Here is a 14014-nt window from a genome sequence, read left to right as displayed (position 1 = left end):
GCGTGTGCCACCACCGCCCGGCAAGGATTAATTTTAAAAATCTGTTGTCAGTGCTCTAAAGATGGCTCAGCCATTATGAGCACTGGCTGCTCTTCCAGGGTCCTGAGTTCAATTCCCAGCAATTAGATGGTGGCTAACACCATCTATAATGTAATCTGATACCCTATTCTGGTATGCGGCTGTACATGTAGGTAGAGTACTTATATACATAAAATAAAAAATCTTTTTTTAAAAAATTTGTTTTCAACAGCAACCCTCATTAATGCCTATGTATTCCAACACTCGGAAAGCTAAGGGTAGTCCAAGGCTAGCCTGTACTATATAATGAGACCAAGGCCTCATCAATGACCCTGTCTCAAACATAAGACAAAGTAATAATTTCACCTTTTTTATTTTTTAAATTTATTATTTTAAGATTATTTATTTATTTTATGTATGTGAGTCCACTGTCTTTGTCTTCAGAAATACCAGAAGAGGGCATAGGGTCCCTTTACAGATGGTTGTGAGCCACCATATGGTTGCTAGGAATTGAACTCAGGACCTCAGAAAGAGTAGTCAGTGCTCTTTAACACTGAACCATCTCTCCAGCCCTCATTTTTTTTTTATTTCTAGATGTCTCCTTACTTGTAGAGAATTTAGGCCAAAGTGTCATTGTGCAGTTCTAGCATTCAGGAATCATGAGGCTATATAATCAAGGGTTCAGCATCAACCTGGGCTACATAGCAAGTTTAAGGACAGTGGATTACATGGTGAGACTTTGTTTCAAAGGGAAAAAAAGAACAATTTTTTGTTATTTTTATTTGAGTCTCATGTAGCCCAGACTTTCTGAAGACTCATTATATAGAGGATGGCCTTGATGATCCTCCTATCGTCACCTCCAGTTCTGGGATTAAGGCATGTGCTACTGTGCCTGGTTTATATAATGCTGAGGATTGCATGTAGAGCTCCCTACATGCTAGACAAGAAATGACATTCCTCAGCTCAATTATTTTATTGTTGTTGTTGTTGTTGTTGTTGGAGACAGGATTTTAACTGTCCTGGAACTCACTAACTAGGTAGACCAAATCCACACCAACCCTCCTGTTTCTACCTAGAGAAACCATTTATTTTACAGTAGAATTGGTCTTGAGATAGTCTTGTAGTATTAATAACCATGTGTTTTCATGGCTTTTCTAGAAGTAAGGTATACTATCCTTTGATTATAACTTTTTTTTTCTGTGTATGTTTGTAGGTATGTTTGTTCTTATTTGTGCAGAGGTTTTATGTGTGTGTGTGTGTGTATGTGTGTGTGTGTGTGTGTGTGTGTGTGTGAGAGAGAGAGAGAGAGAGAGACAGAGACAGAGACAGAGACAGAGACAGAGACAGAGACAGGAGAGAGAGAAACAGAGACAGGAGAGACAGGAGAGAGAGGAACGAGAGAAAGAGAAAGAGAGAGCACCTGTCTTACTATATATATACATGTGGATGTCAGAGGACAATTTGTAAAAGTCATTCTCTCTACCATGAAGGTTCTGAGGATCAAACCCAGGTTGTCAGGCTTGGCAGCAAGTACCTTTACCCACTGAGCCATCTTACTGGCTCTAGGTATAATTATTAAACAATTCCTGTCCAAGAAGATCTTAAGCTAATACCAAAAATAGAGGTGTTATTATTCGCTTTACTTTTGAAGACTTAAATGTTGTTAGATGTTATTTTATGTAGACAAAATGTTGACTTTGGCTTTGATAATTGTCCTTAGAAGTTACTTGGCTAAAGAGTTGTCTTAGCACTTAAGAACACTGAGAATTCTTGAGTCAAATCCCCAGCACCCACATGGCAGCTCACAGCCATCAATTCACAGGATCCAATGCCCTTTTGTGGCCTGGTGTAGTCCCCAGGCATGCTCATGGTACATAGACATATATGGAGGAGAAACATCCATGTACATAAAAATTTAATTTAAACAAGAAGTTATTTGACTATATATATCTAGAAGCATCTCTTCTTCCTTAATTGATTTCACTTGAGATTACCTTTACTTCTTAAACTTTGTAGATTTTATTTATTTAATATGTCTATTTTCCATTTGGTAATCCTGTAAAAATATCAAGGTAAACTTCATATAAGCTATCCATTTTGTTTTTTGAAAATATGTTTTTGGTGTGTGTATGTGTGTGCATGTGTATGGTACATGCATGTGTGTAGTGCTGTGGATCATGAAGGCCAAAATAGGCTGGGTACCTTAAGGCTTCTATCATTCTTTGCTTTATTTCCTTGAAACAGAATCTCTAGTTAACCCTGGAGCTAGGCTGACAGCTAACATGTTCTAATGATTTTCCTGTCTCCACCTCCCACCACTCTAAATTTACAGACACTCATTGTTATATCCAGCTTGTTATGTAGGTGTTGTGAATTGAGTCTTCATGGCAAGGGTTCTTACATATATACAGCCAGCCCCTGTACTTTTTTAAAGATGTCAGTTCTCGGAGATCTTCATGCTTTAAAGGCTTATGTATTTCTAATCCCAGTACTTGGAAGATAGAGGCAAGAGAAGCAGAAATATAAGATCATCCTTGGCTGCATAGGGAGTTTGAAGGCCAGTCTGGGCTAGAGAACATGAGTCAAAACATAAAAATATTAGATGCTTGGTATTGTGATGCATATCCTTTAATCCCAACACCTGGGAGGCAGAGACAGGAGACCAGCCTGTTTGAGACCAGCCTGGTCTAAATGCCAAGTTCCAGGTTAGCCAAGGCTACATAGTAAGAACCTATCTCCAAAACTATGCTTTTAAAACTTGGGTAACATCAATACTCAGCAGCAATGTGACAGACAGAAATGACTGGCCTAGCTGAGCATGGTAGTATAACACAGACTATCCTAACTAGAGCAGTGGTTCTCAACTTGTGGGTTATAACATCTTTGGTTGGTTGAATGACTTTTCTTAGGAGTTGCCTAAGACCATCAGAAAGCACAGATATTTCTTTATGATCACAACAGTAGCAAAATTATACTTATAAAGTAGCAACAAAAATACTTTCATGGTTGGAGTCATCCCAACATGAGGAACTAATTATATTAAAAGGTTCCAGTATTAGGTAGGTTGAGAACCACTGCTCTAGAGGCTAGCTGAGGGGGCTGAAGAGATGGCTCAGCAGTTAAGAGCACTGACTGTTCTTCCAGAGGTCCTGAGTTCAAATCCCAGCAACCACATGGTGGCTCACAACCATCTGTAATGATATCTGATGCCCTCTTGTGGGGTGTCTGAAGATAGCTACAGTGTACTTACATATAATAAATAAATAAAAATTAAAAAAAAAAAGAATTAACTCTTAAAAAAAAAAAAAAAAGAGCACTGACTGCACTTCCTGGGGTCCTGAGTTCAATTCCTAGCACCCACATGATTCCCTCTTCTGGTGTGTCTGAAGACAGCAACAGTGTACTCATTTACATTAAATAAATAAATCTTTAAAAAACAAAATAGAGGGTACCTGAAACAAGAAGATTTCAAGCTTCAGGTTAGCCTAAGTTACATAGCTAGACCCTATTTCAAAATATAAAATCTATTGATTTAAGTGGCTGCAAATGTTTTTACTCTCTGTTGTTATAATGTTAAACTTACTCTTTCACAATTTTATATGCATATTTATAATGTACTTTAATCATATTCTCTCCTATTACCTTCTCTTACCCTCTTTCTCCTCCCACTAAAACTCTCCTTCCAAGTAAGCTGTCTTCTTGCTTTCATATTTGTTTGTTTTGTAGCTTATTATGTTTAATTAAAACTGCCTGGATAACCATAGATGGGACTTATTTACTTGAGTAAGGATAGCCTACCAGTGGCTATACCACCAAGGAACATGACTCCCCTCTCCTAGGAATCATTAACTGCTTATAGCGCCTTATGAGGCATGGGGAGAGATCTTATGAGCTCCTCCCCTTAAATGTTTTATATGCAGATTCAAATGAATATTATTATTCTATATGTGTATTTCTCAAATAATGTTTCTTAACATAAGCCAGGCATATATATCATGATTCCACTTCTATAAAATTGAAAAAAATTGTGTTTGAGGTTGTATATTTAGGTAGTAAAAATATAAAGAAAATCAAAGAAAGTATTCATATAGTTATTAGACTAGTGGCTGCCTTTGTGGCAAGAAGACGGGTAGACAGACTTAATTATTAGAACTATTAAGATGGGGGCTGGATGGCCAGGCGGTGGTGGCGCACACCTTTAATCCCAGCACTTGGGAGGCAGAGGCAGGCGGATTTCTGAGTTCGAGGCCAGCCAGGTCTACAGAGTGAGTTCCAGGACAGCCAGGGCTACACAGAGAAACCCTATCTCGAAAAACAAAAAAAAAAAACAAAAACAAAAACAAACAAAAAAAAAAAAAAAAGAAATGGAGTAAGGGAGTAAGACGGATCAGAAGTTTAGGGTTATCTGGTCCCCATAGGAGGACTGAGGTCAACATAAGCTACATGAGAACCTGTCTCAAAAAAATGTTTAATGAGTTTTAAAAGATTGAAAGTCTAGTTTACAGTGAGCAAGATGTAAAGTGAATAAGTTGAATTAATAAATAAAATGAATTTTAAAAAAGGAAGTCTAATTTAGGTCACTACCTGTTTTTTTCTTTTAGTTTCCTGATTGTGCAGAATGAACTAACAGTAGTTATTGCTAATTGTGAATAGTGCCAGTATATTAAAAGGTCTCATTTGCCTTTATTTTGTGTGCGTACTTTACACAGGCCATAAAAAAAGAACTTTGTCTTATTCATTATTATATCCAGCTTTGAAACTCAAAGAAATGAGTTGGAGATCAAAGTCTTATTTGGATAGTAGGAGAATTAAGCTTAAGGCGCTTACTTGGAGCCTTTCCTGGTTCTTCCCAATTCTAAAATGCATACTGTTTTAAAATATAGGATAGCAAAATTAAGATAAAGCCATTTATCAACTTAAAATTGGGTCTTTTGCTCTACATGAGCCTATAAACTTACTGTGAACCTTTGTCTCCTTCATAGTTTGATTAGCTTGAGAGTTTTTTTTTTTAAGATTTTTATTTTATGTATGTGAGTACACTGTCCTCAGACACACTAGAAGAGGACATCAGATCCCATTACAGATGGTTGTGAGCCACCATGTGGTTGCTGGGAATTGAACTCAGGACCTCTGGAAGATCAGTGTTCTTAACCGCTGAGCCATCTCTCCAGCCCTAGCTTGAGAGTTTTTAAAACACTTTAATACCTTTCCTTTCTAGATCCTCAAGGCAAGGAACATTCTTTTTATGAGGGTTGAAGCAAAATAATTATCTGGGAGTTTATTGATGTAGTTTACATTACTCTGAGCACTTATTACTTTTTGGGTATTTGAGTTCTATTCTCAGCAACCTTATTGGGGAGCTGACTGCAGAGTTCAGTGACACAGGCCTGTAGTCACAGCTGACTGTATGTTCAGGTCCAGCCTATTTTACATAGTTGAGTGCAAGCCAACCAGGAGTTACATAGCAGAATCCTCTATCAAGATGTTAAAAAAAAAAAAAATCCTAGTTTAAAGTAGAGAGTATTATTGAATACTCAATTACATTCTCAGCATTTCCTTTTTAAAATTCAGCTTTATCATAAACATTTTCTAAAATGTGGAGTGGGACTTATTTATCTTATGTAATGTAGTTGTCTTAAGACACACCAGAAGAGGGCATCAGATTTGCAAGCGGTTGTGAGCCACCATGTGGTTGCTGGGAATTGAACCCAGGACCTCTGGAAGAACAGTCAGTGCTCTTAACCACTGAGCCACCTGAACTCAGGTACTCTTAACTGCTGAGCCATTTCTCCAGCCCTAGTTGGTTTGGGGGTTTTTCAAATGATCTCACTGTCTTGGAAGTCACCACGTAGCTCAGGGTAGCCTCTTGTGTTTTGGGTAGTTATTTTCTAAGACAGGGTCTCTTGTAGCTTAGGCTGGTCTTGATCTCTGTAGCTATGGATGATTTTAAACTCCTGATCCTCCTGCCTCCTCTTCTCCTGTGCTGGGGTTACAAATGAATAACATCACCATTCCCAGCTGAACAACTGACTTTTAAAAATGCTTTAATTTTTTTCTGTTTTGTTTCCTTCCTTGTTTCCATTTGAAACCCTCAATTGCCAACTCTAAGATACTTAACGTTCATGATTGTTTTAAGGTGTGTCTTCCAGGATGTTTGACTAAGGAAAGGCACTTTGAATACTTCACTAATTGGAAATTCAGTGTTGACTCTTTGTAATGAACTCCTATTGCCCAAGCTTTTTATAGGAGCAAGATTATCATAAATATGTGTAATCTTTAACTAAAATGTTTCTCTTAGGAGTTTATTTAGAAATACATTGACAAAGAAATTATCTTTTCATCTTTTTTTTTTTTTTTTTAAGACAGGTTTTCATTTATACCAGGCTGGTCTCAGAGTCATAATGTAGATGACTTTGACTTTCCATTCTGCCTCTGCTTCCCCATTGCTAGAATTACAGCCAAGACACTAAACCCAATTTTGTTTGTTTTTGTTTTTGTTTTGTTTTATGCAGTGCTGGGACCCAAGCTTCTTGCACATTTCCTAAGTACTCTACCAACTAAGCTGTGTAGCCCTGTGTAGCCTTCCTTTTTTCTTTTTTGGTATATAAATAAATATATGTTAAATTAGAAAATTACCCATTAAACTGTTTATAATAATCACTTGAAGGCAATTAACTTTTTATTGAGGGGGATGGGGCTAAAGACAGGGATTCTCTATGTAACCCAGGCTTATCTGATTGACCAGGAACTCACAAGTAGACCAGACTGGCTTCAAACTTAGAGATCTATCTGCCTCTACCTTCTAAGTACTGGGATTGAAGTTGTGGACCACCATGCCTGGTTTAGGCTTTTCCTTTTTTTTTTTTTTTTTTTTTTTTTTTTTTTTTTTTTGGCTTTTACTTTTTAAATTACATATTTTCATGTGGGGTTTTTCCGTTTAGAAGACTGCCTATTTTAGAGTGTAGAAATTACCAATTTTATAATCAGTACAAAATAAAATTATTATCCAAAGATCTCAATCTGACCAGGTATTGTGTCACATGCCTGTAATGTCAACACTCAGGAGGCAGGGGTAGCAGGATAGCTGTCCCTTGCAACCAGCACTGAGGTAGTATTAGGTTCTACTCTTTCTCACAAGACCCAAAATATTTTATTTCTTCATATACGTAGCTTCTGGTAATGTATTTTAGTGATTCAGTAGTAGCCTTTGTTTGTAGTAGGTAGTTCTTCCTGCTCAGGTATACCAAGGCATTGACCCTTTAGAGTCTAAATGAGTAGTTTGAGAGTTCACCAAACTCATTCATTCATATATATATATATGAAGAGAAAAGAACCTTGGAAATAAAAGGAACAGTATTTTCCTTTCCCCCAGGCTACTTTACATCTGATTATGATACAGTGTGCTCTCTTCTAAGATTTTTATCCTTGAAAATGGTGTGATGCACTCTGTATTGCCATCTGTAGTCTTCATAGATGGGACATATGCCTACCTCTTTTCTCTTCATCTTTTCTAAATTAATGTTATAGTTCCACAGGTACTTTTAATTTTTAAGCTAAGTATAGTATATTTTAATACTTTTTTCTATTGCATATTAATAAAGGGTTTAATGACTCATTTGGAGAGGTCACATGTTTTGAGATGCTCTGATGGGAAAGAGTAATATTTAAAGAGTTCCTAGGAACCTGGAATATAACTTAGTTGATAGAGCCCTTGCTTAGTGTTCATTACCAGGATATAGTGGTATAGACCTATAACCCAACATTCCAGGGGTAGAAGTAGTAGTAGGTTTCACTCAAAGTCATCCTCAACCATATAGTGAGTTCAAGGCTAACCTGCATGACTACAGGAGACCCTGTCTACATTCTGGTTGCCACTATGTCCTTATTTATAGTCCTCCTCTTCTATAATTCTTTTGGCAATTTGAATTCTCCTTGAAACAGAAGTTAAAAGTGGCAAGGAAGAAATGAAGAAGGAAAACTTCCCTCTAGTTATTTCCAGCTATAATGTTTGCACACCTGCTGAGATTACATATGCTATGCCTGAATAAACTGTCTATTCTGAAGTTATAGTTTAACAATCTAATTGAGCAAGTAAATTTTATAAAAATCAAATATTAAGCTGAAAAAATACTGCCTTCCTTAAAGAAGAATTAAGTGTGTTTTCCTTGAGTTGCCATGGCTTGGTCAGGAGAGGGAAGTAACCCCTGCCTTCGGTCAAAGATCAGGCCCTCATGAAATACAGAGATGTCGTGAATGTTTATGACCCAAGCTGAGGTGTGCCAAGCTAACATTTGTTTTTCCTACTTTTAGATGTTTAAGACAGCATCTCATGTAATCCAGACTGGCCTTCAATTCCTGATCTTCCTACCTCTTGAAAGCATAAATTTATGATTGAAAGTTTGTGCTTTATGTTTCATCCCTACTACTAAAGAAAAAATAATAATTGAATAGATAATATATGTGTATTATAAAGAATATTAGTCTCCTTCTTTTTTTTGAATCAGGGCTGGCTTTGTACTTAAAGAGATCCATTTAAGTGCTAGAGTTAAAGGCATATATCACCATGCCTGGCAAAAATAATCTCTTATAAAGGGATAGTGAAAACAAACAAGTTAGTTGTAATATGTTATAACAGAGGATAGGAAAGGAATGTGTATTTAGTGGCACACTCAGGTAAGGAACATAACCCAGATAGTGGAGTAGAAAGGGAAACGTTATAAAATGTTACACAGAAAATGTGATCCCTACACTCAATCCTTAAGTACAAACAGAAGGAACAGATATTGGTTCTGTGTATACAGAAACATTTAAAGGACTTAACAAGATGGGCTGGGGGCTGGCGACATAGCTTAGTTTCTAGAGTACTTATGGATAATGCATGAACCTCTTAGATTTAATCCCCAGCCACATGGACACCAAGCATGGTGACATGCTTGTAATCCCAGCACTCTTGGGCAGAGACTGGAGGATCAGAAGTTCAAGGTTATCCTCAGTTAAGTATTGAATTCCAGGACAACATAGCCTATTAGAGTACTTAATAAAAAGTGGGGTGGGAGCCAGGTGTTGGTGCCACACTCCATTAATCCCAGCACTTAGGAGGCAGAGGCAGGCAGATCTCTCTGTTCTGAGACCAGCATACCAGTTATGGTATATTGCATGCTGAGTGCATTCAGTCACGGCACTTGTGAGGTAAAGGCAGGAGAATTGCCTTGAGTTCAAGGCTAACCTGAGCTACAAAGTAAGTTCAAGACTAATCTTGTCTGTATAGCACTACCCTTTCAGAGGAAAAAGTCAATTAATAAATATAAATAAAGTTGTTTAAAATGTGTAATAAAAATAAGGGGTTAGAGGGATGGCTCAACAGTTAAGAGCACTGGCTACTCTTCTGGAGGACCAGTTCAATTTGTAACATCCACATGGTAATTCACAACCATTCAATTCTGGGATTCCAGCACCTTCTCCTGGCCTCTGGGCAGCAGGCATGCACCCTCTCCTGGCCTCTGGGCAGCAGGCATGCACATGGTCCACAGATACACATCTGTTCGGGCAAAATGCTCACACACAAAAATAAATATAAGCAAAGAGCACTTAATATAGTTGATGATAGCTAAAATATAATGATCCAGAAGAGAGAGACCTGAGAGCAGCTGGTCTCTTTCTATAGTTCAGTTGTTAAGAATGAAGCTCTGACTGGATCCTCAGGATTGCATAAACTGCATAAACCTAGTATGGTAGCACATGCCTTGGATGTGGAAGCAGGAAGAAACTTTTTTTTTGAGACAGAATTTCTTCATCATGCCCAGTATAGCAACAAACTTTTAAGCTACATAGTTTGAGGTCAGCCTAGACTACATTAGACTCTATCTCAAAAATAATAAGTGCTAATAAGAGATGGCTCACTTGCTCTTGCAGGGGACTCAGGTTCGGTTCTCAATACCCCTGTGGTGGCTCACAGTCATCTGTAACTCCAGTCTGACGCCTTCTTCTGACCTCTCTAGGCACTAGGCACCCACGTAGTACACATACATACAAACAAGCAAAACACTAAGACACATAAGTGAACCGTTTTTGTTTTTGTGTTTTACAAGATAAGGTTTTCCTTGGTGTCCTGCAGCTGGCTCTGTAGACCAAGCTGGCCTTGAACTCAAAGATCCATCTGCCTCTGCCTCCTGAAAGCTGAAATTAAAGGAATCTGCCACAACTTTTTTTTTTTTAAAGATTTATTTATTTATTATATATGAATACACTGTAGCTGTCTTCAGACACACCAGAAGAGGGCATCAGATATCATTACAGATGGTTGTGAGCCACCATGTGGTTGCTGGGATTTGAACTCAGGACCTCTGGAAGTGCAGTCAGTGCTCTTAACCACTGAGCCATCTCTCCAGCCCCTGCCACAACTTTTTTTTTTTTTTTTTTTTATTTATTATTTGTAAGTACACTGTCGCTGTCTTCAGACACCCATATGAGGGCATCAGATCTCATTGCAGATGGTTGTGAGCCACCATGTGGTTGCTGGGATTTGAACTCATGACCTCTAGAAGAGCAGTCAGTGCTCTTAACCGCTGAGCCATCTCACCAGCCCCTGCCACAACTTTTTACATAAGTCTTTTTGATTTTTTGAGACAGGGTTTCTCTGTGTAGTCCTGGCTGTCCTGGAACTCACTCTGTAGACCAGGCTGGCCTCAAACTCAGACATCCACCTGTCTCTGCCTCCCAAGTGCTGGGATTAAAGGCATGCGCCACCACCGCCCAGCCATGAACAAGTCTTTAAAAAAAAAAAAAAAGTAGGGGTCTGGAGAGATGGCTCAGCCGTTAAAAGCATTGCCTATTCTAGAGGTCCTGAGTTCAATTCCCGGCAACCACATGGTAGCTCGCAACCATCTGTAATGGGACCTGATACCCTCTTCTGATGTGTCTGAAGACAGGTACAGAACTCATATACATAAATTAATCTTTTTTTTTTTTTTAAAGAGTGGTCTACAAACTGAGTTCCAGGACAGCCAGGGCTACACAGAGAAACCCTGTCAAAAAGAGACTAGCAAGCAGCTTTTTGGCTCGAATGCTGTGATAAGCCATGTAGACCCAAACCTGAAAGCTGGGTGAAGCATTGAAAGCTACTTTCAATGGGGGAGCCGAGTGTCAAGACTCATGCAAGCCTCAAACCTGCTATATACCTGAGGGATGACCTTGAATGCTGATCTTCATGCTTTCATTCCCAAAAGCTGGGCTTGCAGTTATGTGCCACCCTGAGCAGCTTTAAAAGTTTTAAATGAGGACCAGCAAGATAACTTAATAGGTAAAGGCCTGAATTTGACTCCCATCCACCCCTTTAGGCTCCCACATGGAGAAGAGAGGTGATTCTCGAGTTGTCCTCTTCACAGGCATTATTGCATGTGCATATATGTATACACACACATACACACACACGGTTACCTTTTTTTTTACATTTACTTTAGGATAAGAGGTACAATAGTCATAGGACAACTTTTGGGAGTTGAGTTTCCTTCTACCACATGGGTCATGGGACTGGAATTCAAGTCATCTGGCCTCTTGCCAGCCGATTGAGCAGTTAGGATGATTAGGTCCTCCTATGTTAACCATAACTTCTCACTTAAAGCCTTCATGATTATTTGCCTTTTATTTGGAAATTCAGAGCCTGACCCTACCCAGTTTGGATCTCAGGATTTTTCTCTAAAACTTTGAGTTAAATAAGCTCAGCATCAGGAGATGGAAATAAGATTAAGAGTTCAAAACTAGCCTCTGTTACATAAAACCCATCTCAGCATAAAGCAGCGGCAACAGAGACAACGCTGAGCTTGATCTCCATGAATATATATGAGATCTCTGTTATTTTTAGATAATAATGGCATTTTGAAGAATCGATAGAAGCTGGATTATTTTCTCCACTTAGAAAAAAACCTCTGTACAAATTTGACTTATCTTTCCAACCCCCCTGGCTTAGGCCTTGTAGCGGTCTCTCCATGCTGTAACATCTATGCGACTTATAATTTGAAGAACTGTCATCCAAACTAAACTTTTGTCAGCTGTGTAAGCCTATCTTTTCTACTCTTTCAGTTCAGCTTTTATTTCAGTTTTCAGCTAGATTCTTGGCTCCTTTAAATAGTGCCTGTCTTACATCTTTGTGTATCCCCTGAATCTCCTAGAGAAGATGAACTAACATGTAAGTACTTTCTGTAGTCCATGCCCTATCCTCTACCCTTCCTCATATAGTGCATTTTATTAAGCCCTCACAACAAATTATAAACATAGATAGCAGTGTCCCCGTTTTATAAGTAAAGACATTGGACTTCAGAAAAGTTAAGTAACATACTCAGGGTCTTTAACTAATCAGTGGGTTTGTCCAGTGTCTGCAGCAGAATCATTTTCTCAGCTAGAGATGCACACAGCCCTGAGTTCAGTGTAGTACACACACACACATACACACACACACACACACGGACAGGGAAAGTTTGTAAATAATATATACCTAGATATCTAGGAAGAGCCACAACAACAAATTGAAATAGCTTATGCTTTCATTTCTACCTGATGTGTGCACTGCTCTGCAATTTAGAGTATCTTAAAATTCTTACCAAACCAAGGTGCCTGCCAGGGAGATGGCTCTGTGTGTGATCCCCAAGATTCACATGGTAGAAGGAGAGAACCAGCTCCTGAAAGTTGTCCTCTGACCTTTGCATGTCCCTACCTCAACCCGTAGATAGAAAAATGCAAGAAAAATTTTTGTTTCAAACCACAACTCTTCTCACTTGAAATAAAAAATCTGGCATGTCAATTGTCAACTAATATTAAGTTATAGAAATTCACTAGATAACTCAAAAATCAGATAGAAAATAGTATTTTGGGCATTTAGATTAAGGCAATTAGAACCAGTGAAATGGTTCAGCAGGGAGAGGTACTTGCTGCCAAGCCTAACAACCTGAGTTCAGTCCCCAGAGTCCACATGGTAGAAGACAAGAACTAACTCCCAAATTGTCCTCTGACCTCCCTAGGCATGCCATGGCACTTATATAGAAAAAACAACAACAAAAAATAAATAAATAAAAATTAGATTGCAGTAACTAATGAAATATTCTATTGGGTAAGAGATGGGGCCCAGTAGTAGAGCACTTCCTAGTACAGTCAAGGCCCATGCTCAGCCCCAAGCACTGCTCAGACAACAGCACAGCACATTCTCATCTCACTCTTCCTTGCTTTGAGTTCATGTACTGTGATGTAAAATAATCACAATAATAGCTCAGCTTATTCTTCAGGCTCTAGGTGGAAGTCAGTATTCCTTTCAGAACATTTTTTGTTTTCTTCCCCCTCTCCTAGGGCTACACATCTTTCTGGAATGATTGCATATCGTCTGGGCTACGAGGAGGCATTCTGATAGAGCTGGCCATGAGGGGTCGAATCTATCTGGAACCTCCCACCATGCGTAAGAAGAGACTCCTAGACAGAAAGGTACAATATCTTCTGAATTAAAGAAAGTCAAATACCAACAGTACATTTTGGAAAAAATAAGAACATTTGAGGGCTGAAGAGATGGTTCAGCAGTTAAAAGCATTTGTTGTTCTTGCAGAGGATCCAGATTTGATTCCCAGCACCCACATGGTGGCTAACAACTGTTTGTAACTCCAGTCCCAGGGATCTGAATCTCCTCCTCAGACATTGCACACATGTGATGAACAGAGTATATACTTATAAGCAAAACACATACATAAAAGAAAATTAGAGGGGCTGGAGAGATGGCTCAGCAGTTAAGAGCGCTCACTGCTCTTCCAGAGGTCCTGAGTTCAATTCCCAACAATGGTGGCTCACAACCATCTATAATGGGATCTGATGCCCTCTTCTGGTGTGTCTGAAGGCAGCTACAGTACACTCTTATACATAAAATAAGCCAGGCAATGGTGGCGCACGCCTTTAATCCCAGCACTTGGGAGGCAGAGGCAGGCAGATTTCTGAGTTCGAGGCCAGCCTGGTCTACAGAGTG

The 14014-nt window shown here is 38.8% G+C and overlaps 1 protein-coding gene across 1 annotated transcript in view; it reads left to right on the top strand.

Annotated features, from left to right (window-relative positions):
* Golph3l (golgi phosphoprotein 3 like) overlaps positions 1 to 14014 on the top strand; it is a 29755-nt gene that overhangs the window by 4086 nt on the left and 11655 nt on the right. The window contains exon 3 of the mRNA XM_028789731.1: positions 13354 to 13485. Within this exon, the coding sequence (XP_028645564.1) occupies positions 13354 to 13485 (132 nt within the window). The remainder of the gene's footprint in view (positions 1 to 13353; positions 13486 to 14014) is intronic.

This window comes from Grammomys surdaster, unplaced genomic scaffold (assembly GCF_004785775.1).
Source record: "Grammomys surdaster isolate TR1022 unplaced genomic scaffold, NIH_TR_1.0 125849, whole genome shotgun sequence".
Taxonomy (NCBI): Eukaryota; Metazoa; Chordata; class Mammalia; order Rodentia; family Muridae; genus Grammomys; species Grammomys surdaster.
Note: the sequence above shows the minus strand (reverse complement) of the source record. Positions and strands in the feature narration are given on the sequence as shown.